General features: G+C 42.9%; 1 protein-coding gene across 6 annotated transcripts in view; it reads right to left on the bottom strand.

Annotated features, from left to right (window-relative positions):
- The window catches only part of c1h8orf34 (chromosome 1 C8orf34 homolog), a 364640-nt gene extending 338911 nt beyond the window's left edge, over positions 1–25729 (bottom strand). For all 6 annotated transcript variants that reach the window (XM_072254127.1, XM_072254031.1, XM_072254215.1 and 3 more), the window contains exon 1: positions 25421–25729. In XM_072254127.1, the coding sequence (XP_072110228.1) occupies positions 25421–25486 (66 nt within the window). In that variant the 5' untranslated portion in view covers positions 25487–25729. The remainder of the gene's footprint in view (positions 1–25420) is intronic.
- Between the last annotated feature and the right edge of the window lie 1569 nt (positions 25730–27298).

The following is a 27298-nucleotide window of genomic DNA, read 5'->3' on the forward strand; positions in this document are numbered from 1 at the left end:
CATGGTCATGCACTTTGGTAGAAGAAATAAATGTGCAGTCTAGTTTCTAAATGGGGAGAAAATCCGAAGATCTGAGATGCAAAGGGACTTGGGAGTCCTTGTGCAGAACACCATTAAGGTTAATTTGCAGGTTGAGTCAGTGGTGAGGAAGGTAAATGCAATGTTATCATTCATATTAAGAGATCGAGAATACAAGAGTAGGGATGTGATGCTGAAGCTTTATAAGGCACTGGTGAGGCCTCACCTTAAGTATTGTGAACAATTTTAGGCTCTTCATCTAAGATGTGCTGGCATTGGAGAGGGTTGAGAGGAGGTTCACAAGGATGATTCTGGGAAGGAAAGTTATCATACGAGGAATGTTTGATGGCTCTGGATCTGTACTCGCTGGTGTTTAGAAGGATGAGGGGTATTCTCATTGAAACCTCTTGAATGTTGAAAGGCCTAGACAGAGTAGATGTGGAAAGGATGTTTCCCATAGGACAAGAGGGCATAGCTTCAGGGTAGAGGGGTGTCCATTTAAAACATAAATGCAGAGAAATTTCTTTAGCCAGAGGGTGGTGAATTTGTGAAACTTGCAAACAGGCAGCTGTGAAGGCCAGGTCATTGGGTGTATTCAAGACAGAGAATGATAGGTTCGTGATTGGACATGGCATCAAAGATTATGGGGAGAAGGCCTAGGAGTGGGGCTGAGGAGAGGAAAAAGAGATCAGTCATGATTGAATGGTAGAGTAGATTCAATAAGCCAAATGGCCTAATTCTGCTCCTATGTCTTATGGTCTCATGCCTCTGTAATTCCCTTCAGACCATAAGACCTTTGTAATACTGATACATATGACCTCAGCTTCTCCTTCTCAAATTTTAGGGTGAATTCTATCATATTATGACTACTTTCCCCTAAGGGCTCTTTTTTCTTAAGCTCTCTATTCAATTCTGGTTCATTGCACAACTTCCAATCCAGAACAGCTGATCCTCTAGTGGGCTCAACCACAAGCTGCTCTAAAAGGACATCTCGTATAGGCACTCTAGAAGTTCCTGCTTTTGGAATCCAGCACCAACCTGATTTTTCCAATCTACCTGCACATTGAAATCCTTCTGTACTATTGCAACATTGCCCATTTGGGCATGCATTTTCCATTTCCCATTGCAATTTGTAGGCCACATCCTTACTGCTGTTTGGGGGTCTGTATACAACTCCTATCATGGTCTTTTTACCTTTGCAATTCCTTACAATGATTCAACACCTTCTGACCCGATATCACTTCTTTCTAATGATTTGATTTCATTTTTTACCAGCAGAGCAACGCTACCCCCACCTTGCTGTCTGTTCTTCCAATACAATGTGTATCCTTGAACATTAAGCTTCCAGCTATAATCTTTTTTCAGCCATGATTCAGTGATGCCTACAACATTATACCTTCCAATCTGCAACTGTGCTGCAAGTTCATCTACCTTATTCCATATACTGCGTGCATCCAAATAAAATACCCTCAGTTCTGTACGTAACCTTTACAATTTTGTCCACCTAATACACTCCAACTCATCCTGTTGACCCCAATTTTACCCTATCAACTGCCTCTCCTCACTACACATTGCCTCTGTTTGTAAACCAGCTACCTCATCTTCAGCACAATTCTTTCATACCTTTCCTACGTACTTCTTGCATTGAAAGATAGGCAGCTCAGGACACTAGTCACACCACATTCAACCTTCTGATTCCAAACTTTGTATGAGGTTTTACCAACATCTGCGTCCACACCTCTCCACAAACTGTTCTGGCACTCTGGTTTCCATCCCCCTGCAACTCTAGTTTAAACCCCACCGTACAACATTAACAAACCTTCTGCTAAGATATTAGTCCCCTTCCAGTTCAGGTACAAACTGTGCCTTCTGTACACGCCCCACCTTCCCTGGAAGAGACCCCAATGATCCAAAATTTTTATGCACTTCCTCCTACACTAACTCTTTAGCCACGTATTAAACTGTATAATCTTCCTGGTTCTCACATCACAAGCACGTGGCATGGGTAGCAATCCTGAGATCACAACTCTGGAGGTCCTGGCCTTTAACTTAGCACCTAACTCCCTGTGCAGAACCTTGTCACTTGTCCTACCCATATGCTTCGTACCTACATGGACCACGACTTCTGGCTGCTCACCCTCCTAATTAAGAATACTGAGGACTCCATACTCGGGATCTCAGACTCTGGCATCCGGGAGGCAACATACCATTCAGGAATCTTGTTCTCATCCACAGAACCTCCAGCCCATTCCCCTATCAAATCCCCTATCACCACAGCATGTCTCTTCTTCTCCCTTCCCTTCTGAGTCACAGAGGCAGACTCAGTGCCAGAGACTTGACCATTACAACTTTCCTCTGTTTGGTTATCCCCCTCGACAGTATCCAAACTGTTGTTGAGGGGAGTAGCCACAGGGGTACTCTGCACCAGCTCCTTAACCTCCTTCCTCTTCCTGACTGTCACACAGTTTCCTGTGTCCTGCACCTTGGGTGTAACCACCTCTCTATATATCCAATCTATCACCCCTTCAGCGTCCCAAACAATCAGGAGTTCATCCAGTACCAGCTCCAAATCCTTAACGTGGATTGTTCGAAGCTGCAGCAGGATGCACTTCTCACAGCTGTAGTCATCAGGGACACTGGAGGCCTCCCTGCCTTCCCATATCCCTCAAGAGGAGCGTTCAACTATCTTGCTTGTCATCCCTATTTTCCTCGCTGAGCAGATATAAGGAAGAGAATGAAAAAAACTTGATCTTTACTTTTCCTCGCTTTCTCTGACTGAAGCCTTGAAGAGCTAAAGCCACAAGATCCACTCAGACAGAAGACGCTCCGACAATGGCTGCTGCATGCCCCTACCTTCCTTCAATATTCTCTTGCTAATCAATCCCAAATGCTGATTGGTCGCTGGTCAAAGCTCTTTTTCACTGCTGCCTTTTATCCTCGGGCAGTGGAACTGATTGAAGTCCCCTACTCTCAAAATTTCTTATGTCTGGATTGTCCACTGGTCAAAGCTCATTTTCTCCTCTCCCAATTGTCTCCATCTACCAATCATACCTCTCCTTCACCCTCCTCACCTGGTTCAACCTATCACCTGCAAGTGCCTTCTTTATCCCTCCCTATCATCTATTTATATTGGCTAACTCATTTCCGTCCTGATGCAAGGTCTTGAGCTAAAGCATCAACCACCTTTCTGTTTCCACAGATACTGCCTGACCCACACAGTGTTTTTTTTTTTTGCTACAAGTTTTATCTTGTGCTTTCTTGACATTTTACATGTAACTTACAACACAAACAGCTGGAAATCAACCTTGTGAATCATTTTTTCTCTTTCTCCAGTAAATTTTATAAAAAAATGATGAAACTCAAACCTGTGCTCAAAGTGTCGTCTTACCAAACTTAACATAAATTCTTTGCTTTCCACTTTCTTCTGGCAAATGAACTCAGTGCTTTCTTGCAATTTTATGGGTTTGATATGCAAAGTGTATCTGAATTCCCTGGAGTCACACACACAAAATGCTGAATGAACTGAGCAGATCAGGCAGCATCCATGGAAGGTAACAAACAGTCGAGACCTTTTGGGTTGAGACCTTTCGTCAGAACTGGTGTATTACTCTGTATTTCCAGCATCTGCAGAATCTCTTGTACAGGTTTCCCCCGCCATCCGAAGGTACAGCGTTCCTATGAAACGGTTCATAAGCCGAAATGTCGTAAAGCGAAGAAGCAATTACCATTTAATTATAAGGGAAAATTTTGTGAGCGTTCCCAGACCCAAAAATAACCCACCAAATCATGCCAAATAACACATAAAACCTAAAATAACATATAGTAAAAGCAGGAATGATATGATAAATACTACACAGCCTATATAAAGTAGAAATACTTTTCCACAATCACTACTGAACTGTTCTCCGTAGCGAAAATCTCACACAAGTGCCGTCGGCAGAAAATCTCGCGCAAGCGGTGTTGGCAAAAACACGGCGCAAGCGCTCTCCAGTAACCTTTAAACTATGAAGCTGCCAAATTATACCAAATAACACGTAAAAATACACAGCCGATATAAAGTAGAAATAATGTATGTACCGTGTAGTATCACTTACCGGAATCGGGACAGCACAGAGCACATTGATGATGGTGTGTTAGGCTGAGTCATCGCAGGTTGGGTGGTGGTGCAGTGGCCCCCACCCTCCAGACCACCAACCGATACACTGACGCGAAGCACGCAGGGGTGCAGCAGTAGCTGGGAGGCACACAGCACATCTTTAAGAAAAAAGCCAAAATAAACATGCTAATTAATTACGTGACGCCCGACATGTAATTGTCAGCCCAGATCAGAGGGGTGTGCCGATTGCATCGCCTCTGATCTGGACCGACAATTACGTGTGGGGCGGCACCTAATTAATTAGCATGTTTATTTCGGCTTTTTTCTTAAAGATGTGCTGTGTGCCTCCCAACTACTGCTGCATTCTCCACGAATCGGTACAGTATCTGTCTGTGGCCTGGGTGTTGGGGTGGTGGGACACTGGGGTGCCATCTCATCGTCTGTTTCCATTAGAGCAGGCATTTCATCTTCTCCTATGACTGCCTGCCTCGACGTTGAAGGTCGAGGTTCGTCGTCTGCTGTGGCTGATGTGGAAGGCTTGCTTGACTGCTGAGCCTCGTGCATTTTTCTATCATACAGTTCTTTGTAAGGACTCAAAGAATCTTGCAAATATCCCTTAAATCTACGTACCCTTTCAAAATTAAAGTCGTACTTTATCATTACTCACTCGGTTTCGATTGTTATCCTTTCCTCTTCCAATTGCATGAGCTCTTCATCTATCAGTTCTTGGTCATAGGATGCCAAAACTTCTTCAACATCATCTTCGTCAGCTTCCACAAGCCAAACTCACTTTGTCCTTGCTTCATTCACCACGATCGAAACGCTTAATTATGTCTAGATCTACACTAAGTGTAACACCCTTACGAGCTCTTTCAGGCTTTTCTGACACCATAGGACTCATCTTGCAAACGACTGCTCACAGGCTCGTGTTAAAGCAATGCTGGCGAGAATGCCGTTACGAATCCGGGGAGAGCAGCTGCTTGGGGCGCACGCTGCTTTTTATCGCGCACTGAATTTTTTTCGTAACAGTGAAAACACCTTCTTGAAAGCGAAAACAGAGTACTAATGTAGGTCTTTCGTAACAGTGAGGTTTCGTAAAGCGAACGTTCGAAAAGAATTATTTCTGAATTCCCTGGATGCTTTCACCCTTTAATCAATCTAGAATTAGTTTCCAGAGTCTATGTGCTCTCCTCATTCCACCCACAAAATGTAACATTTCCTTCAAATCTACTTTAAAATTCATTTCCTACTACAAACCAAATTTATTAATGGCTTTTTGTATTGCTTCAGAGTTCTCTCCAGCATTGATTAGAACCATCCCCCCACTACATCATTTAAAGGAAGTAATTGTTCACTTATGAGCTTAAAGCTGGGAAAAGTAAAGGCACAGTAGAATCATTTCTTAATAATGAAAATGCTCTGTATTTGGTTTTAACTGAAGCAATATGTCCCACGTGTGTTATCCAACATTATGGCTTTCAGTTTATTCATCTTTCTAATTTCTTCACAGTAAGGGAACAATTTCTGTGATATTTACATGTAAAAATAAATCAAGCGAAATAATCCCTTGAAACAACTTAACTTTGTATATCCCTCTGATTGGTGAGACATTCTGATCTGGGCCATTGGCATATCCAAATAATATTACCTGGTAATGCCGAGCCAGTGAAAATAAGTAAGTACTCTGTTTGTGTTCACTGTTCGTTAGTGCATGCAAGCATGTCAGCATTTTGTCAGCACAAGTAATGAATTGGGACTGAAAAAAAAAGCCTACTTTTCAAATCAGTACTTGGGTTCTTTAATATGTCAATCTTCTATGACAAAAACATAGATATAGAACACAGAACATTACAGCAAAGAAACAGGGCCTTAGGTGCATGATGTTTGTGCTACTCATAATACCAATTTATATTCATCCCATCTGTTTGTATATGGTCTATAGCGTTCCATCTCCTGCTTGTTCACGTGTTTGTCTAAATCCCTTTTATGGTCTCTGCCTGACATTGTTATGTGAAAAGAGCAAATGAAATTGTTAGAGGATTAGCCTTTACAGCCTATTGGGTCTGTTCCACCATGGCTGATCCTCAACACCAACATTTTCCCAAATGATTGTTTCCCATCTTGGACATCGTTATTTTGCAAGACCTCATGTGAGAGAACTGCATCTACTTCACTAACAAAAAAGCTCAACAAAGGATGTATTAATTGTGGCAGTTGGTAAAACTCCAACATCCCAAGAATATATTGGTACAATTCTACACAGCCATCATGGACAGCATCCTCACATCAACCATTATTATCAGGTTTGGTGCAGCATCCTTTAACAATATGCAAAAACTAGAGCGAAATATCAGGTCAGCTGAAAAGTCACTGTCTACCATCACTGAAAACTTCTGTGTGTCCAGGACAAAGAAGCAGGTAGGGGAAATCATCCCAGATACTACCTGATATGTAGACAAACTTGGCGTGGGTTTATTTCTGAATTAGCTGGCTGATGGTGTAGTGGCATCATCGGGGACTTCAAGGCCAATGGCCCCGGGTTCAAATCCCCTCGGCTCTGTCCACACTTCCCATCCATTCTAGGTTGAGTGCTGAGATAGCAGCTCGGCCTCATAAAAAAGATAAGTACTAAGGAAATGGTAAAAAAAATTCTTCCCAATGCACCACAAGGAGCAAAAAGGAACAGCAACAATTTTATTACTGTACTACTGCACAACCCGGTCAACATTATGGCTTTCAGTTACAGGTGAACCCCTTGCATTGACCACTGGAAACTGAAGTTCTTTAATAATAACATATATTAACACAACTTCACCACTTGGAAGAGAAACAACACACAATAGTACGTCCTCATAAACCTGCAAGGAACAATAATTCTTTCCAACAAAGTTATCTATATTCCGTAGTCCATCTCCAATTTTCAACTACTCAACATTTCAACTTCAATTGTAATGAGCAATTACAGTCCCTTATCTACTCATCAACTGTCAATCAGTCTCGGAGGTGGTTTAGTGGTACTTTATGTCCTGCTATTGTTTCCACTGGTGTATTGCTTGCATTTGCTGTGTTAATATTGATTTCTTTCTGAGAATTCTGATCAACATGTTCATTTCTTTCATATGCTGGCCCCTTCAATGTACTGACAGGTGACACATCACAGCTATAGGTTGGAGCGTGTGGTCAGAGATCCATACAGATCCATCTCTGAGGTGGCCCTCACTCTGCCTGGATCAGGTAGGAATGTGGAGCTACTTCCTCTTGCACATATCCTTGCATGGACCATCTGCCGGACTCGTGATCCCGGACTCACAATTGATCTCCAGGTTTTAGGACTGGTAGGCTTTTAGCAGTCTTGCATCTGTTTTTCTTTCCCTTTCACTGTAGCTGATTTGACCTTGTGTGCTCCTTTAGGTGTCAACAGGTTTTTGCCTATTGGAAAGTTAACGCGTATACATCGATCCATCAGTATTTGGGCTGGTAAAAAGCCATTCTGCAGTGGTGTACTTCCGTAAATCATTAGATGTCTGTGGAAATCCTCTTGTCCATCTTGCACTTTCTTCATGAGGCCCTTCGTTACTTTGACTGAATGCTGCTAGGCGATTAGATTTTGGGTGATGTGGACTTGTAGTTATATGTCAAAACTCCCAATCACTGGCAAAGGACTCAAATTCACCACTAGAAAATTGTGGACCATTGTCTGATACTACCTCACATGGAACTCCATGCCTTGCAAACACAGTTTTTCGGAAGATGATGACCATTTTGCTGGATGTTGATTGCAGTGTTGAAACCTCTGGATAATTGGAAAAGTAGTCTGTTTCAACAATGTGACTCTTCCCATTACGTTCAAACAAATCCACCCCAATTCTGAAGTACAGCCTGTTGGGTAAAGGGTGTGGTGTACGCGGTTCTGCTTGCTACTGTGGTTTGTAGGTCAGGCATATTTCACATGAAGCAATGGTCTGGCTGATGTCTTGGTTCATTCTTGGCCAGTACATCACCTCATGAGCTCAATGTTTATATTTTTCCTCACCAACATACCCTTCGTGTATCTTTGGAGCATTTCCTTGCGTAGCAACACAGGGATCACAAACCTGCTTTCTTTTGAAGACCATATCTTTCACTACTGACAGTTCAGCTCTACATGCCCAATAATCTCAAATACACATTGGACAGTTATTTTTAGCTGCTGGCCATCCTTTCTGCATTGCATCTTTGGGTTCCTTCATTGTTTCATCTGACCCCGCTGCTTTCCTAATCTGCTCTGTTCTATCAGGAGCTACTGGAAGGGAGGTGACAAAAATGTCTACATAGGCTTGTATATCTTCATCAATCTCTTAGTCACTCTTTTCTTTCTCGTCAACTGTTCAACAGCGCATCAGGAATGAAAAAAATTTTCCCGGTGTGTAGGCCATCTTCACATCATATTTCTGCAGCCTTATCAACATGCACTGTATCCTCATGGGACAGTCATTCAGTCCAGTGGTGTATGGTCTGTCTCCACTTCAAAAGCTTGTCCGTAGACATAGTGAGGAACCTTTTACATGTTTATGTGCTGGCGAGAAGCTCTTTCACTATCTGAACATAGTTGGCTTCTGCACTTGTTAAAACCCTTGATGCATAGGCCACAGGTTGCCATGTCATCATGTTGCTGCAGTACTGCTCCAAGGCCATACTAGAATGCATCAGCCAAAATCTTAGTACAATTCTCCAGATCATAAATCTTCAGCACAGGCTCTTCAGTTAAGACTCTTTTCAGCATCTAGAAACACCTTTTTCACTTGTGAGACCAAATCCAAACATCTTACTTGTTCTTTGTTTTCGGGCCTCTCCATGTTTTCAATAGCTGACTCCTTTCTTGGTTCAATCTTCACTCCCTCTTCAGATATGACATCCCCTATGAAGATAAGTGTCTTAATACCAAGCAACACACATCAAAGTTGCTGGTGAACGCAGCAGGCCAGGCAGCATCTCTAGGAAGAGGTACAGTCGACGTTTCGGGCCGAGACCCTTCGTCAGGATTTTGTCTTAACACCAAATTCACACTTCTCTTTACTTAATTTCAAAATGACATTCCATGTCACATCAAGAACTTGTCTCAGTCACACATTATGTTCATCCCTGGTCTCAACACCAGGTATGACCTCAAAGGTCATGTGGATGGTTTAATGGAAGACCTCTGGTGCAGACAGAATCCCACACGGTAGCCAGAGAAAGTGATATCTTCTCTGTGGTGTGTTAAAAGTAGAGACTTGAACTTGCTTCATCAAGCTTCATCTGCCAAAACCCAGATGACATGTTGAGCTTGTTTAACCACTTGGCAGCTGCAAACCAGGACATGGTCTGCTCCCGTGTTGACAGTTTGTAATGTCCTCTCTTGGTGACAATATTGAGATCTCTTGGGTCTAGACATGTCCACAATGCTCCATTTTTTTTTTGCACAATAACCAGTGAGTTCACCCAATCTGGTGGTTCTTCAGTTTTCTGTATGACATTCATCCATTCCACGCTTCCTTATTCTTGTCCGTCTTTAAGTAGAAATAGTGTAGCTTGTCAAGTTTAACTTCACTTGGTAAATCTTGCTCTTCACTGTGAGAATCTTTTAATCGCCCATGGGTAACAAATTCATCTGGGCTTTGGTGTCAAGCTTGAATGGAATTATGTCTCATTCACAGTCACTGGAATGACCCATCTTATTTTACCAGCACCAGTGACCTGTAGAGAATCCACAAGCCTCCATTTCCTCATCAACTGTGTGCACCTTTCTCTCGGTAGCCCCAGCTTTGCAACACTTTGCAAAATGATGCTTCTTCCCACAATTATTGCAGGATTTTCCATAAGCAGAACACATCTTTGGAATATGACTATCTCTACATTTGCTTCATTTGCTGTTTGACCCTTTCTCTTTGCTTTGCTTGGGGCAACATCTTGCACACTGCTCCTCTGTTTTCACAGCATGCACTGTTATGTCTGCCCTGTGCAGCTCCTTAGCTTGTACCCATGTGGTCTCTACTGCCCTACATATATTCACATCCATTTCCAGCATCAAATTTTTTTCACACTGCAGTCTTTCTCCGAGCCCATTATCTTGAATTCCACAAACTATTCTATCTCTAACTAGTGAGTTTCTCAAATCTCCATTTTCACAGGACTTACTCAGTATGTCAAAGCTAACTCCTTGTATCTGGTCACAGGGGAAAAAAAATCTCTCAAACGTGATCTTTTCACTTGGGACAAAATATTCCTCAAATCTTGTCATCAGAGTGTCCAACATAAAAGCTGTCTTTTCAATTTGAAAACTGTTATAGATGTCCAAAGCATCTTTACCAATTACCATAAGACCATAAGACATAGGAGCACAATCAGGCCATCAAGTCTGCTCCCCCATTCAATCATGGCGGATTCTTTTTTTTTCTCCTCCTCAATGCCAGTTCCTGGCCTTCTCCCTGTAATCTTTGATGCCATGTACAATCAAGAACCTAACAATCTCTGCCTTAAATACACCCAACGACCTGGCCTCCACAGCTGCATATGGCAACAAATTCCACAAATTCACCAACCTAGACTCTCCCACCATGGGAAACATCCTTTCCACATCTACCCTGTCTAGGCCTTTCAACATTCGAAAAGTTTCAGTGAGATCCCCCCTCATCCTTCTGAATTCCAGTGAGTACAGTTATTACTGAACTGCTGCTCAACCCTGTGCACATGAAACCTGGTCACCATCGTAGCATCTGGTGCCAGGTGAACCCCTCACACTGACCACTAGGTAAGCAAGTTCTTTACTTTGCACACATAATAACATACTACCCACCAAGCAAACTGCATTTTTCAAAAGCTCCTCTGAAAAGAAAATATATTGGGGTAGAGTATCCTGAGATGGTAAGATACCTTCCCTTGAGTCATAGCTCATCTTCCATGATGGCTCAGACAAAATCTTCCACTGGGAACCCTGCGCCCGACCTACTGGCATGGCAGAACACAGCAACATGTGTGTCTCTGTGCCAAAGCCAACTGCACTTATAGGACAGTGGTGACACTGACAGATGGTGAGAACACACCCTCTGGCTCACTAGCTGTTTGAAATTAATTTGTGCATGACTGTTATGTTTTGTACCTCCAAAAACTAATCGAATGAAGAACACAGGAGCCGGGGATAAACACGTCTATTTCATTTTATTTTAGTGAGGTGCTCATATATGACATGATGGCATAATGACGCACACCATTCACGTACTTTTACATGTAACCCATAATGAATAATGTAAACAAAGAACACTTCATCAAACAATATATTTACAATATTACTCAAATATTACCAAAACATTAAACACACTACACTCTTCCCTGCTTAGATATAAATTCCAACAAAATATAGAACGTACCTCAACTCAAATATGTCCCTAGTCACAGTACACAACGTAATGCAACTACTATATAGATATCTACAGCCTAGCAAATTCTAAATTGTTCCATTTAGGCCTAAATATTCAATCACTGTGGAGGATTTCTTACTCTTTCCTGACAAAGTGGTTCATTTTGCTTGACAGGAGAGATTTGTGGCTGTGAAATAATCTCAAGTTCTGGTGCCTCCTCTGTGGTGGTTGAAGGAGTTGACTCTGGGACTGCAGGAAGTGCCTCAGAAAGCTCTGGACACCTTTCTTCTCTGACAATTGGCTCTGCTGTCCTCAGCTCACCAGATGACTTCAGAAGCATTCCCCACTGCGTAGGATAGTGGTCCAGTTATGTCCTTAATCTTTCCAAGAAACCACTTTTGATCACCTCTGCAGACCCTCACCAGGACTGCTTGTGCAGAGTGAAACATTGAACCTCTTTGCCTGAGGAGCCTTAAATCTGTCTCAGCCGTTTGCACTGCACATTTCTTCCGAAATTGGGTTTGAGGAGATCCAAGCACGAGCACAAGGGATGAAACAGGAACAGCATAGCTGGTGAGTTGGTGGTTGTGGAGTGTGCTGCATTACAATTATGCAAGCAGAAAATTGGCAAGCTTCTGATTCAGTGTCAGTTTAATGTGTTCTGCTGGCATTGTTTGCAGTGCCTTCTTTAGACTCTGGACAAATGTTTCTGTCAAGCCATTTGAGGCTGGGTGGTATGGTGCAGATGTACTATGTCTTATTCTATTGACTTTCAGGAATGCCTTAAACACTTCCACAACAAACTATGGTTCATTGTTGCTGACTAAGTGTTCTGGAACACCAGTCCATGAGAACAGCCTTCTCAATAATTCAACAGTGTGTCAGGCTGTAGTGGAGGCTATTGAGAACACTTTTAGCTACTTTGTAGCTTCATCCACTGCTACCGAGAAATTTGTGCCCATGAAGATGATACTCTTGGCATCTACTCAAACTGCTGATCTATCCCAGGCCACCAGACTTCAAGCCAACACTTTCATTTTGACCATGCCTAGATGACTAACATGTAGCTTCTCCAACGCTTTAACTCTCAGCTTTAATGGTACAACAACTCTCAATCCCCACATAAGGCAACCTCCATCAAGGTCAAGTTCATCCCAACACTGATAAAAATGGGGGAATTCAAATTCCTGCTGCATATTCAAGCCATTTTAAGTTACCATGTAGATCTGAGACATTCTGGGTCTTCTCTGGTTTCCCTTTGGATCACCTCCATCGTAACATAGGGACTTTCAACTTGCATCAGGGAAAGTATGTCAAGAAGAGTGTCCTCTTTTGTATATTTTTCAGGTATTTCCTTTTCCAAGGGTAAACAGGGCAATCCATCAGCATTTCCATGATTAGTTGTCCTCTTGAATTCGATGTTTTAATTGTGTCCTCCAAGAAACAGAGCCCATCTCAGCACTAGTGCTGCTGCTGTTAGTGGAACACCCTTCTATGGATTGAAAATGGACACTAGGGGTTGATGATCAGTACCGAGGGTAAACTCTCTACCAGACAGGTATTGATTGAAAACAACAGGAATTCTGCAGATGCTGGAAATTCAAGCAACACACATCAAACTTGCTGGTGAACGCAGCAGGCCAAGCAGCATCTGTAGGAAGAGGTGCAGTCGACATTTTAGGCCGAGACCCTTCGTCAGGACTAACTGAAGGAAGAGTGAGTAAGGGATTTGAAAGTTGGAGGGGGAGGGGGAGATCCAAAATGATAGGAGAAGACAGGAGGGGGAGGGATAGAGCCAAGAGCTGGACAGGTGATAGGCAAAAGGGGATACGAGAGGATCATGGGACAGGAGGTCCGGGAAGAAAGATGGGGGGGGGGAGGACCCAGAGGATGGGCAAGAGGTATATTCAGAGGGACAGAGGGAGAAAAAGGAGAGTGAGAGAAAGAATGTGTGCATAAAAATGAGTAACAGATGGGGTACGAGGGGGAGGTGGGGCCTTAGCGGAAGTTAGAGAAGTCGATGTTCATGCCATCAGGTTGGAGGCTATATTCCGTCTGGGTAGCCTCTAACCTGATGGCATGAACATCGACTTCTCTAACTTCCGCTAAGGCCCCACCTCCCCCTCGTATCCCATCTGTTACTCATTTTTATGCACACATTCTTTCTCTCACTCTCCTTTTTCTCCCTCTGTCCCTCTGAATATACCTCTTGCCCGTCCTCTGGGTCCTCCCCCCTTGTCTTTCTTCCCGGACCTCCTGTCCCATGATCCTCTCGTATCCCCTTTTGCCTATCACCTGTCCAGCTCTTGGCTCTATCCCTCCCCCTCCTGTCTTCTCCTATCATTTTGGATCTCCCCCTCCCCCTCCAACTTTCAAATCCCTTACTCACTCTTCCTTCAGTTAGTCCTGACGAAGGGCCTCGGCCTGAAACGTCGACTGTACCTCTTCCTACAGATGCTGCTTGGCCTGCTGCATTCACCAGCAACTTTGATAGGTATTGATTGAAATGTTTTACATCCCAAACCAGACTCAAAGCCTTTCTGTCAATCTGTGCACAATTTTGCTCTGCAGCAGCAAGGGAACATGATGCAAATGCTATGGGGCGTTCACTTCCATGACCCATAACATGTGATATGACCGCACCTACTGCATACCATAAGGCGAGATGTCACAGGCAAGATTCACGGGATGATGTGGATCATAATGCATGAATACTGTGTCTGACATCACCATTTCCTTTGTTTTTTGGAAAGTCAGCTACACTGTTTTATTCATTGCCATTTCAGATCATTGCCTGATCTGTAGTAATAAGTTCAAGGGATGTAGCAAGTGGCTAGGTTTGGCTGAAACCTGTTATAGTAATTGACAAATACTAAAAAGGACCACAACTGTGACACACCTTTTGAGTCTTGGGGCATCCATCACTGCTTCAATTTTCTCAGCACACTTGTGTAAATTTTTTGCATCAATGGTGTGACCACAGTGAGTGACGCTTAGTTTGAAGAATTCACACGTTGTATCATACTCGGAGCCCATAATCTTCTAATCTTTTTAACACTGTCTTATGATTTTGGAGATGCTCCTTGTCATTTTTACAGGTAACAAAGATGTCACCCAAATAATACCGAGTGCGTGGGCAGCCATGCAGCACCTGGTCCATAGCTTTCTGCCAGAGTGCAGGGGCAGATGCTACTCCAAAAATAAGCCAATGATAGCAATAAACACCTTTGTCAGTGTTTATAGTGAGAAACACTCCGGATTGTTCTTTCATCTCCATCTGTAGGTAGGCCGCAGCTAAGTCTACTTTGTTGAAGTGTTTCTCTCCAGAAGGATTTACAAAGATATCCTCTGTCCTGGGCAGAAGATATTGATCTATTTTTTGTTCTCAGGATGCGATTTTCCTTTCCACGACATCAGAGGTGTCTCCCTTCTTCAAAGAATGGGGTTTCCCTTCCTCCATTATTGATGCTGCCCTCACCAGTATCTCCTCAATTTCCCAAACATCTGCGCTCACTCCATCTTCCTGCCACCTTAACAGTGATAGAGGTCCTCTTATCCTTACCTACTATCCCATGAGCCTCTACATCCAACACATCATCCTCTTCAACTTCCGCCATCTTCAAAGGGATCCTACCGCTAAACATATCTTTACCAACACCCTCAACTTTCCACAGGGATCACTCCCGCCACAATTCCCTTGTCCATTTGTTCCACGCCACTAAGTTCCCTCCCTGCACTTATCCCTGCAAGCCACCCAAGTGCTACACCTGTCCACTCACCTCTTCCCTTGTCTCCACTCAAGCCCCCAAACAACACTTCACATGCTAATCTGCAGGGGTCGTCTATTTTGTTTGGTACTCGCAATGTGGCCACCTCTACATTGGCAAAATCCATCATAAACTGAGGAACTGCTTCATCAAGAACCGCTGCTCTATCCACCAAAAACAGAACTTCCTGGGGGCCAAACATTTTAATTCCAATACCCATTCCTGTTCTGACATGTTGGTCCATGGCCTCCTCTTGTGCAAAGACAAAGCCACCTTCATGGTGAAGGAGCAACACTTCACATTCTGTCTTTGTAGTCTCCAAACTTATGACATGAATATCGATTTCTCCTTCCAGTAAAATAAATGTTCCCTTCCCTTCCCCTCTTCTTGTATTCCCCAGTCAGCCTTTTACCTCTTCACATCTGACTATCACTTCCACCTGGGTCCCCTTCTCTTTCCCTTTCTCCTATGGTCCTCTTATCGCTCCTATCAGTTTCCTTCTTCTCCAGCTCATCACCTTTCCCACATACTTGTCCTCTCCTATCACTTTCTAGCTAGCCTCCTTCAATCCCGCCCCCCCCCACCCCCATCTTCTTGTTTTGGCATCTTCCTCCTTCCTTTTCAGTCCTGAGGAAGGGTCTCAGCTTGAAATGTCGACAGTTTATTCATTTCTACAGATACTGCCTGGCCTGCTGAGTTCCTCCGGCATTTTGTGTGTGTTGCTTTGGATTTCAAGCATCTGCAGACTTTCTCATGTTTATTATTGCTTGTCTATTGTTAGTTTACACATTGTAAATCTCAAGGCTGCCTAGTCCTGAACCACTCTCATTATTATCAGATTATTCAGATTAGCACTCTTTTTGAAACAGCAACTTGACTTTTTAATCTTTTTCTCTTTCCTGTGCAGTCCATTTATTTTTGTCTGCCCAACATGCTCCTTGTGTCCTTCTTTGTTGCACTTTCTGCAAGTTGCTCCTTTAACCCTGCATTGGTCTGTGAGCCCCTGCCACAATGGTAACACAATTTGTTCAACCAGGCAGATTTCTGTTCAGACATTGCAATTTTGTTTATGCTCACTTTCATTCCTGACTGCAACTGAATTGCATCTCTAGCTGCAGATACAGTGATTTCAACAGCCCTTTTAAATGTAAATTGTGTTTTAGTTAGGAGCTGGTTTTGAATGTTTTCTTGTAAGATTCCACAAACTAAATGATCTCTCAGCACATCATTAAACCTATCACTGAACTGACAAAGCTCAGATAATCTCTTCAATGTAGCCATGTATGCTGAAATGGATTCCCCTTTCTCTTAATTCCACTTATGAAACCTAAAGCATTCTGCAATCAACAATGTTTTCAGTTCTAAATGTTCCTGCAGTACATTTACGATATCAGCAAAGTTCATTTCAGCTGGTTTGATTGGAAATGGTAAATTTCTAAGCAAACTGTATGTTTTCCCACCTACTGCCCTCAGTAACACTGGCAGTCACTTTGCATTGGTTATTTCGTTTGCTTCAACATACTGCTCAATGTGTTCAGTGCACATCATCCAGTTACCTGTTAACACATTTCTCTTTCCAATGTAGCTAGCTATTTCTGCTCTTTTTTTAAAATGTTATTATTATCATCACCCAGTATTCACTGTTTATGAAACCATAAATTTTGTCGATTTTCTGGCTTTTTAAAAACTTGACAGTCTCTCTCTTCTTCTGAAGAAACATGCTACGCTTTTCTTTAACTCAACCATCTCTCTCCATTTCTGAAGAAACAGAAATGTCCTACGTTTCAATAGGTAGGTCATTGCCTTGATTTAGTTTTAAAACTTCATCGTCGCCACTGTTACCTTTCCTTTCTCCAAAACCCAAATGAAAGAAAAACACAGGAGCCGGGGATAGATGTGTCTACTTCATTTTACTTTAGTGAAGTGCTCATATATGATGTGGTGGCATAATGACGTATGCCATTCACATACTTTTACATATAACCCATACTGAATTATGCAAACAAACAATGCTTAATCAAACAATATATCTACAATATTACTCAAATGTTACTGAAATATTTAATATACCGGAATGACATGGGGTCATTGCTACTTATGCTGGCATTTGTTGTTTTTAAAATCACAGAAGCAGTTAAGAGTCAATCACACTGGTAGATCTGAAGTCACATATAGGCTAGACAGGGTAATGATGCCATTCCCTCAACGACACAGTAATACTCTATGGTTAGTTTCATTGTTACAGTCACCAAATCTAGGAATTTCTTTAGCCAGAAGGTGGTGAATCTGTGGAATTCATTGCCATGGATGGCTGTGAAGGCCAGGTAATTGAGTATATTTAAAACGAAAGTTGATAGGTTCTTGGTTTATCAGAGAGTCAAAGATTAAAGGGAGAAGGCAGGAGAATGAGATTGAGGAGGATAATAAATCAGCCGTGGCTCGATGGGCCAAGTGGCTTAATTCTGCTCCTATTTCTTTTGGTCTTATAGTTCCTGATTTATGTAATTATTTCAACTCCAAAGCTACAATGGCAGGATTCCAATACGGACCACTGGATTAATGGTCCAGAACTCCGTCTGCTGGTTCAGTAATTTAAACAAAAAGCTGAATCCTACAGCCGCAAAAATTCTAAAATAGAAGGAGAGCATGCTGGAAGCATGAGGCAGATAGACTAGCTCCTGTGAAGAGAGAATTTCTCTTAACATTACAGATCAATGACCTTTCGTCTGAAAGTTCATTCACAACATTAACTCTATTCTTCTCTCTCTGCAGATGCTGCCCGACTCACTGAAAATTCCATTTACATTCCAGTAACTTAAATAAACATAACCCACTGTCAAGTTATTAATTATTGACAGTCAATTATGGCAGTGTGGTGTTTAAATACCATTTTGCCGTAACTATCATTTAAAACCAGTTACTTAAAGATAAAACTTAAAATGGTAGAATTGTTGTTTATATTAAAATAAATCATAAATATATTTACTTAAAAACAATTAAAATATTTAAGCTAACTTTTTTAAATAAACCAAAGTACTCCACTTGCCATCTTCAAAGCAACTGATTTCTCCTATTTGCTTGGAAATGCCTGCTGTTTATGTGCCAGGTTTAATCTACTGCAGGCTCAGTGGAGAGTTTTCCAAGCTTGAGAACTGGACAGTTTGCCAAGTTTTGTGCTGGCACATAGTCAACCGGTGCAGTACAGGCCAGCTGGCAGCACAGCAGTGGGTTGGGAGATTCTGCTACTAACTAATATCAGTGCTGGATATGGCACCCAATGACAAATTCCAATGTAAGCACTGACATCAGATAGCAAGTCTGTTTAATAAAGTTAGTGTTGGCTTTCGGATCACCCTGCTGCTAAATTCTCCTACAGCATTCATCACGACATTGAGCACAAGTGCCGAGAGTATAAACTCAGGTAACGTTATGGAAGAACTTCCAGCATATTAGCAAAGATAGAGCTATGACAGACCATCACACAGTGTGTGGTGGTAATGTAGTATCCTATGTTTTATAGAAACAATAAATAAAGGTAGCTATAGCAGAATGATAGCAAACCACACAAGATGCTGGAGGAATTCAGCAGGCCAGGCAGCATCTATGGAAAAGAGTAAACAGTCGGTGTTTCGGGCCGAGACCCTTCATCAGGACTAGATGTCCTGAAGTCCTGATGAAGGGTCTCGGCCCTGAAGGTTGACTGTTTACTTTTTACAATGGATGCTGCCTGGCCTGCTAAGCTCCTCCAGAATTTTGCATGTATTGCTTAGGTTTCCAGCATCTGCAGATATTCTTGTGTTTTAGAATTTTCCTCCTAAAAGCACAATTAAGAGTGAATGAAACGCAAACAACAGGAATTCTGCAGATGCTGGAAATTCAAGCAACACACATCAAAGTTGCTGGTGAACGCAGCAGGCCAGGCAGCATCTGTAGGACGAGGTGCAGTCGACATTTCAGGCTAAGACCCTTTGTCAGGACTAACTGAAGGAAGAGTGAGTAAGGGATTTGAAAGTTGGAGGGCGAGGGGGAGATCCAAAATGATAGCAGAAGACAGGAGGGGGAGGGATGGAGCCAAGAGCTGGACAGGTGATTGGCAAAAGGGGATACGAGAGATCATGGGACAGGAGGTCCGGGAAGAAAGACAAGGGGGGGGGACCCAGAGGATGGGCAAGAAGCATATTCAGAGGGACAGAGGGAGAAAAAGGAGAGTGAGAGAAAGAATGCGTGCACAAAAATAAGCAACAGATGGGGTACGAGGGGGAGGTGGGGCCCAGCGGAAGCCAGAGAAGTCGATGTTCACACCATCAGGTTGGAGGCCACCCAGACGGAATACAAAGTGTTGTTCCTCCAACCCGAGTGCAGCTCCATCTCCACAGCAGAGGACGCCGTGGACAGACATGTCAGAATGGGAATGGGATGTGGAACCAAAATGTGTGGCCACTGGGAGACCCCGCTCTCTCTGGCGGACAGAGCGTAGATGTTCAGCAAAGCGGTCTCCCAGTCTGTGTCGGGTCCAGCCAACACACAAAAGGCCACATTGGGAGCACCGGACGCAGCACACCACCCCAGTCGACCCACAGGCGAAGTGTTGCCTCACCTGGAAGGACTGTTTGGGGCCCTGAATGGTGGTAAGGGAGGAAGTGTAAGGGCATGTGTAACACTTGTTCCGCTTACACGGATAAGTGCCAGGAGGGAGATCAGTGGGGAGGGATGGGGGGGACGAATGGACAAGGGAGTTGTGTAGGGAGCGATCCCTGCGGAATGCGGGGGGGGGGAGGGAAAGATGTGCTTAGTGGTGGGATCCCGTTGGAGGTGGCGGAAGTTACGGAGAATAATATGTTGGACCCAGAGGCTGGTGAGGTGGTAGGTGAGGACCAGGGGAACCCTATTCCTAGCGGGGTGGCGGGAGGATGGAGTGAGAGCAGATGTACGTGAAATGGGGGAGATGCGTTTAAGAGCAGAGTTGATAGTGGAGGAAGGGAAGCCCCTTTCTTTAAAAAAGGAAGACATCTCCCTCGTCCTAGAATGAAAAGCCTCATCCTGAGAGCAGATGCGGCGGAGACGGAGGAATTGCGAGAAGGGGATGGCGTTCCCTTCTCACAGCTACCTGGACTATTCCTCTTCTCACCCTGTCTCTTGCAAAAACGCATCTTCTCCTTGTCTTCTCCTATCATTTTGGATCTCCCCCTCCCCCAACTTTCAAATCCCTTACTCACTCTTCCTTCAGTTAGTCCTGACGAAGGGTCTCGGCCTGAAACGTCGACTGCACCTCTTCCTACAGATGCTGCCTGGCCTGCTGTGTTCACCAGCAACTTTGATGTGTGTTGTAAGAGTGAATGAACTGGCTGTCAGAAAGCAAGATATTCAATTTTCAATATAGAAGATAAGAGGAGATACAAGACTTTCAAATCTGACTGATCCACCAGAGGACAGGATGGTGTCCTAATGAGCCTTTCATTTCAAGAAGTGTATAACGTTTGGAATGCATTTCTCTGGAGTACATGTCCACATCAAAGCAGTGAGATTGAACTCCGTTGAGCTGTAACAAACAAGTTTAAGCAAAATTTAATGTTAATGATTTAATGAAGTTTTCAGACAAGAATCAGATTCGGGTTCAATATTACTGGCATATGTTGTGAAATTCGATCTTTTGTGGCAACAGTACAATACACAAGAATAAAGAACTAAATATGTAGTGCAAAAAGACAGCAAAAAATAATGAGATAGTGTACATGATGGTGGGGGGGAAGAAGCTGTTCCTAAAATGCTGAGTGTGTGTCTTCAGGCTCCTGTACCTCCTCTTTGATGGTAGCAATGAGAAGAGAGCATGTCCTGGGTGATGGGGGTCCTTACTGATGGATACTGCCTTATTGAGACATCACCTTTAGAAGATGTCCTCATTGTTAAGGAGGCTAGTACCCACGATGTAGCTGGCCGAGTTAGTAACTTTCTGCAGCTTTTTCTGACCCTGTGAGGTAGCCCATCCATACCAGACAGTGATGCAACCAGCTAAAATGCTCTCCACAGAACATCTGTAGGAACTTGCAGGAGTCTTTCAGGGTGACATATCAAGTGTCTTCAAACTTCTTATGAAATATAGCCACTGTCATGCCTTCTTTGTAATTGCATCAGTATGTTGGACAGAGGATAGATTTTCAGTGATGTTGACACCCAGGAGCTTGAAACTGCTCAGCTGGTCCACTGTTGATCCCTCAATAAAAACAAGTGTGTGTTTCCTTGACTTCCCCTTCCTGCAGTCCACAATCATTTCCCTGATCTTACCGACGTAGAGTGCAAGGTTTTTATTGTGACCCCACTCAACCAACTGATCTATCTCACTCCTGTATACCTCCTCCATCATCATGTGAAATTCCGCCAACAATAGTTATGAAATCATCAAATTCATCATTGCCATTTGAGCTGCGGCTAGCCACAGTCATGGGTGTAAACAGTGGGCTAAGCAAACATCCCCGAGGTGCACCCGTGTTCACCGTCAGCAAGGAGATGTTCTTTCCAATCTGCTTTGACTGTGGTCTTGCAGTAAGGAAGTCAAAGATCCAGTTGCGGACGCAGGTGCAGCAACCCATGTTTTTGAGCTTGTTGATTAGTAGAAACAAATATTGATGGCAGCAGTCTAGCAGACCAAATTTGCAATATTTTCAGGAAATTGCAAGAATATGCAATTAAAGATGGAGTGACCAGATGATTAGAGGGAGTCAACTTAGAACTGGAAAGAGTCAGTCATTCCTAATGAAACTGATTGAAATCTTTGAAGAGCTGATTAATGGGCCAAATAGAGAAATAACTAATAAATGTTATTTATATAATCCAAGAAGGTTAACATCTCTCACAAGTTACTTTTAACTAGAATTGAGATTCTTGGAATCGAAGACAAATTAGAGCAACAGAGCACAGAATGAGGGAATAGACAGATTCTTTAGTTGGGAGGATGTGGCTGGTGTTGTCCTTCAAACAAGGTCAGGACCTCAATAATTCACACTCCTATGCAGAATGCTAGCTTTAATACCAAGAGGGCCAATACACAAAATAACAGGGAAAAAGGTGGATATTTCTCTGGTTGGCAATCAGTGGTGAGCGGTGTGCAACAGGAGTCGGTGCTGGGCCCACAACTGTTCATGATATACATTAATGATCTGGAAGAGGCGATCAAGTGTAGTGTATCTAAGTTAGCTGATGACACTAAATTGAGTGGAAAAATAAATCGTGCAGAGGGTCTGCAGAGAGATACAGATAGGTTAAGTGAGTGGGCAAGTGTCTGGCAGATGGAATATAATGTTAGTAAATGTGAGGTCATCCACTTTGAGGGAAAAATGGAAGATCAGATAATTATTTAAATGGTAAAAGATTGTAGCATGCAGCTGTGCAGAAGGAGTGCTTGTGCGTGAATCACAAAAGGTTGGTTTGCAGGTGCAGCAGGCTATCGAGACGGCAAATGGAATGTTGGCCTTCATTGCCAGAGCGACTGAATTTAAGAGTGGAGAAGTTATGCTGCAATTGTACAGGATACTGGTGAGGCTGCACCTGGAGTACTGCGTGCAATTCTGGCCTCCTTACTTGAGGAAGGATACACTGGCTTTGGAGGTGATGCAGGGGAGGTTCACCAGGTTGATTCCAGAGTTGAGGGGGTTGGACTATGAGGAGAGATTGAGTTGCCTGGGACTTACTCGCTGGAATTCAGAATAATGAGAGGAGATCTTATAGAAACATAAAATTATGAAAGGGGTAGAAAAGGTAGAGGCAGGAAAGTTGTTTCCACTGGTGGGTGAGACTAGAACTAGGGGACATAGCCTCGAAATTCAGGGAAGTAAATTTAGGATGGCTTTTCCCAAAGGGTGGTGAATCTGTGGAACTTTCTGCCAAATGAAGCAACGGAGGCTATCGCAGTAAATATATTTAAGACAATGTTAGATAGATCTTTACATAGTAGGGGAATAGCAGGTAGGTGGAGCTGAGTCCATGGTCAGATCAGCCATTGAAAGGCAGAGCAGGCTCAGCTAGCCAAATGGCCTATTCCTGCTCCTATTTCTTATGTTCTTATGTAAGGTAGAGTTATACCAAATTCTAGAGAACCTAGATTACCATCTTCAATTCTGACATGTAGAGACAAGGGGTCATTTCAGGCTGGCAACCAATGACCAGTGAGTATCACAGAGACCACTGCTAGGAGTGGAATTGTTCACAGTGTACATTGATAACCAGAAGGAAGGTAATGAATGGGCATTGGCCGAATTAGCAGATGACACAAAGATAGGCAGAATGGCAAGCTGCAGGAAGGGTACAGTTTATGGAGAAAGAAGTGACAGATGAATTACAATGTTTAAAAGGTGCTTAAAAGACAGGTATGTAGATAGGAAAGGCACTGAGGGATATTGGCCTAATATGGACAAATGGAATTAGCCTAGATGAGCACCACAGCCAGCATAGATTGCAAGGGCTCACTTCTGGACTACGCATTTCTATGATTCTATATTGATGGGAGAGATGAGTGGGAAAAGTGAGTACAATATTTTTTTTTAAATGACGAGGATAGATTCAGAGTAGATAGAAGAGGGACACATGGTAAAAAAAAATCTCGGCCTTTCTGGAATTAAGTTATGAAACAAATTTATGCTTAACGCTCATACATGAAGTTCTGCAAATAAAATTACTTTTCTTTAAAGCAACATTGATAGTTTATTTTTTAATCAAAAAGAATTAAACAATGTGGACAAAATAAATCATATTTTTCAGATCAAACTTGCATCCCCTTGAATAATGGGGAAAAAAGGATCCAGTGGCAAAATTGTCCGATTCTGTTCTTTTGGAGGTCCAAGAGATGGAAATTTATCGTGGAACACTTGTACTAAAAAATTTTAATTGCTCGTATTTACGGGTACATCTATTGGCAGCTGTTAAAAAGATACAATTCGGAAAGCCTAGGGGGAGAAAGGGAGACCATGACCATCATGAAAAATTAATCTTTTTAATTCTGCATCGTTTTCCGTATGTGATATTTTAATGTCTACCGAATAAAAACGGAGATAAATGTACAATGGTTTCGTTCAAAAATGCTTAACAATGTTTATTTTCTTGTTTGGGAAAGGAGAATCAGGGGGTGTCCTCATTTCACCGGTTGGATTTGCGCGCCAATGCTTAACGATATGTCTGAACATCATCAATTCTAAATGTACAAACGTAGCTAAAATATTCATGTTGATTTCATAAGGCAGTGTTCCTTTATCAATGGATTGTTTCATGAATCCCAAATCCTGATTATCGCTATTACTGAAACACGCTTGCGCGCTCTCACATGCAAAGAACTGATTCCCTTTTAGCCGAAGGGACTTCGCCACTTATGCTGGACTCAGGTGCACAATCCGCTTGCTTCAGAAATTTCCCTTTTATGAAAAAAAAAGAATTTGCTGTAGGCTGCCGAGGGCGTTACACTGTCAGTAACCAAGAAGGTTTCTGAACCATCGAAAACATCAAAACACAAACTAAGAACACAGCGACATGCAAATGATAACACACGGTGAAAGTGCCCAAGAGAGCATTTATTTTCATATGCTCTCTACGTTGCTTTACAAAAGCAAAATTCTTGTATATAATTGTCTTCGGAATCTCCTCTGAGCACTGGCGTATCCGCTTCTTAGATAAAATGACAATTTACAACGCCTCGGCAGTAAGATGTAATTTTGTTTTAATTTCCTCTGCTACCCTGAGGAGCTCTATATGGCAACTTATGCTGGACAGAAATAATGAACTAGACTACTACACCTTCCTCCGGGCAACACCATCTAAATATTGCCGAATCTGCAAAGAGCTATGACCAAGATGCACTGTAAGATTTCTGAAACAGGCATCCCTCACCACCACTCCCCCCCCCCCCTCCCCATACCGTATTTAGTGGTGTGGAGTTGGAGCCGCTTTCGGTGAGCGACTGGACCTTTTCTGACTTAATTATAGATTATCAAGTGTCTCGCGTTATAAATATTCACTTGTCTACAGCAACTAGAAATTTTATACTCTTCAATAGTTTTATGCATAGTATACATTGATGACATCACGGTTAACTCTAGTTTTCGACGACCACTTTCTTCCGATCCCCGTGTGCTGTCGTTTTACACCCACCGTTAAATATTTTATCGTCATTTTTACATTACCTCAAACAGGGGGCCAATCTTGTTCTTTTCCAGGTAGGATTGAATTCTAGACTGCTGAGACGCCATCAAGAATATCCTCCTGTCTCCGAGCAACAAACACCGAGAAGGAAAATTGTTTTGTTGATGTTACAACATCCAAATTTGTTTGAAAATAATTGAGATCGGCAACTTTAAAAAAAAATAAAAATGAAAAGTCTAGTGTTTCCCGCGTGTAACTTGCCGATGATGCACTTTTTCTGATAGCATCGCCGTGCTGAAGTTGTGGAAGCCGGAGGGAGCTGCGCTGGAACCCAGGCTCAAATTGTTGCTCGCTGTTTCCCGGTCAACACAAAGCGTTGCGTCTCCAGGTTGCTCCCTAGCGACGTTGGGTTATTCCAGTGTGGAATTCGGATCGGCACGCCCATTGGCCGCCCGCTTTGTCCATCGGCCGGCTGCCTCAATGGCGCTTGAAGAGCCGACCCCTCCTCGTTGCCTCCTTCCCAAACCGGGAGAGATCCACCAGCATCAAGGCTCCGCCTCCGTACTGCAATGCAAATTGCTCAGTTCTCGCCCCGGTCGCGGGCCAATGCAGCTTCCTTACTTTTTAGAGTTGTTGATGTAAATTGATCGAAAGGAAATTAAATGAATCATATAGTTTAATTACGATGCGTTGCCCGTCTATAAATTATCGAGGTCATTTATTTCAGTGGATATGATTTAAGACATTAATATAAAGTTGAGGAACCAGAGGACTCTCTGAAGATTTCTGACGTTGACTGTAGTGTGGTTTTAACAGGTTGATGTATTTTAAAACAACTGAGTATTAATAAAAAAAATCAATCTGCTGGAACAACTCAGCAGGTTGAATAGCATCGCTGGTGGTGGTGGGGAGGGAGGAGGAATTGTCGAGACCCTGCCTCAGGACTGAGAGTGGAGAGGGAAGATGGCTAGTGCCAAGAGGAGAGGACGCGCCATGAGGCAGGGGCCGCTGGATGATAGGGCAGAAGACGGGTGAGAGACGATGGACGGAATGAATCGGGAGGGGAAGGGAGACGAGCAGGTGGTTGATTATTCCTTCTCCCGTCACCTCCACACCCCGATGCTGCTCGACTTGCTCCAGAATTCTGTGTTTTTTGTCTGGTTTCAACATTTGCAGTCGCGTGTGTTTCCCACAACTAAGCATGTTTTGGGCTGACTACTAAAATAGTCCATCAGAATATAAGAACTTTCTTCATTAAAGTTGCAGAACACTGAAGATACATCATACACAGGGCCAAAGCAACTTAGCGCTGAGCACGACGCTTTTATGCTCGGGCCGTCAGAGTTCAATTCTGGCATCTTCTGCTCCAATTTCTTCCCACGGTCCAAAAACGTAACGATTAAAAGGGACGGTTTAAATTAGAAGGTTGTGATTAGGCTAGGGTTAAATCGGTGGTTTGCTGGGCGGCGTGGCTCAGTGGGCCGTAAGGGCCTGTTTTGCCACTGCATCTCTAAAATAAAATAAACTCCCTTAAGAGCTAGCATTATGTTATATCTGTGTAGATGGATAGCAACACAGATGGATCACACCTCAATATAAACATTTTTTTGTGTATCAAATGTTTTTTTCTGCTTCGTTATTGCACATGGGTATAACACTATCAAACATGAAAACAGGAATATCCATCTTTATTTCAAAATTCAAAGTAAATGTATTATTAAATTATGTACAATAAATGTCACCATACACTGAGATTCATTTTCTTGCAGGCATTTACCATAGAACAAAGAAATACATATGTGTGTGTGTGTGTATATATATATCAAGATCATTAGTTGTGGAGACCTTGAACGTGACTCCATAGTTTGTGGAAGTAGTTCAGTGCTGAACTGAGTGAAGCTATCGAACGCTGGAGCCTG

Source organism: Mobula birostris, chromosome 1, assembly GCF_030028105.1.
Source record: "Mobula birostris isolate sMobBir1 chromosome 1, sMobBir1.hap1, whole genome shotgun sequence".
In the NCBI taxonomy this organism is placed as follows: domain Eukaryota; kingdom Metazoa; phylum Chordata; class Chondrichthyes; order Myliobatiformes; family Myliobatidae; genus Mobula; species Mobula birostris.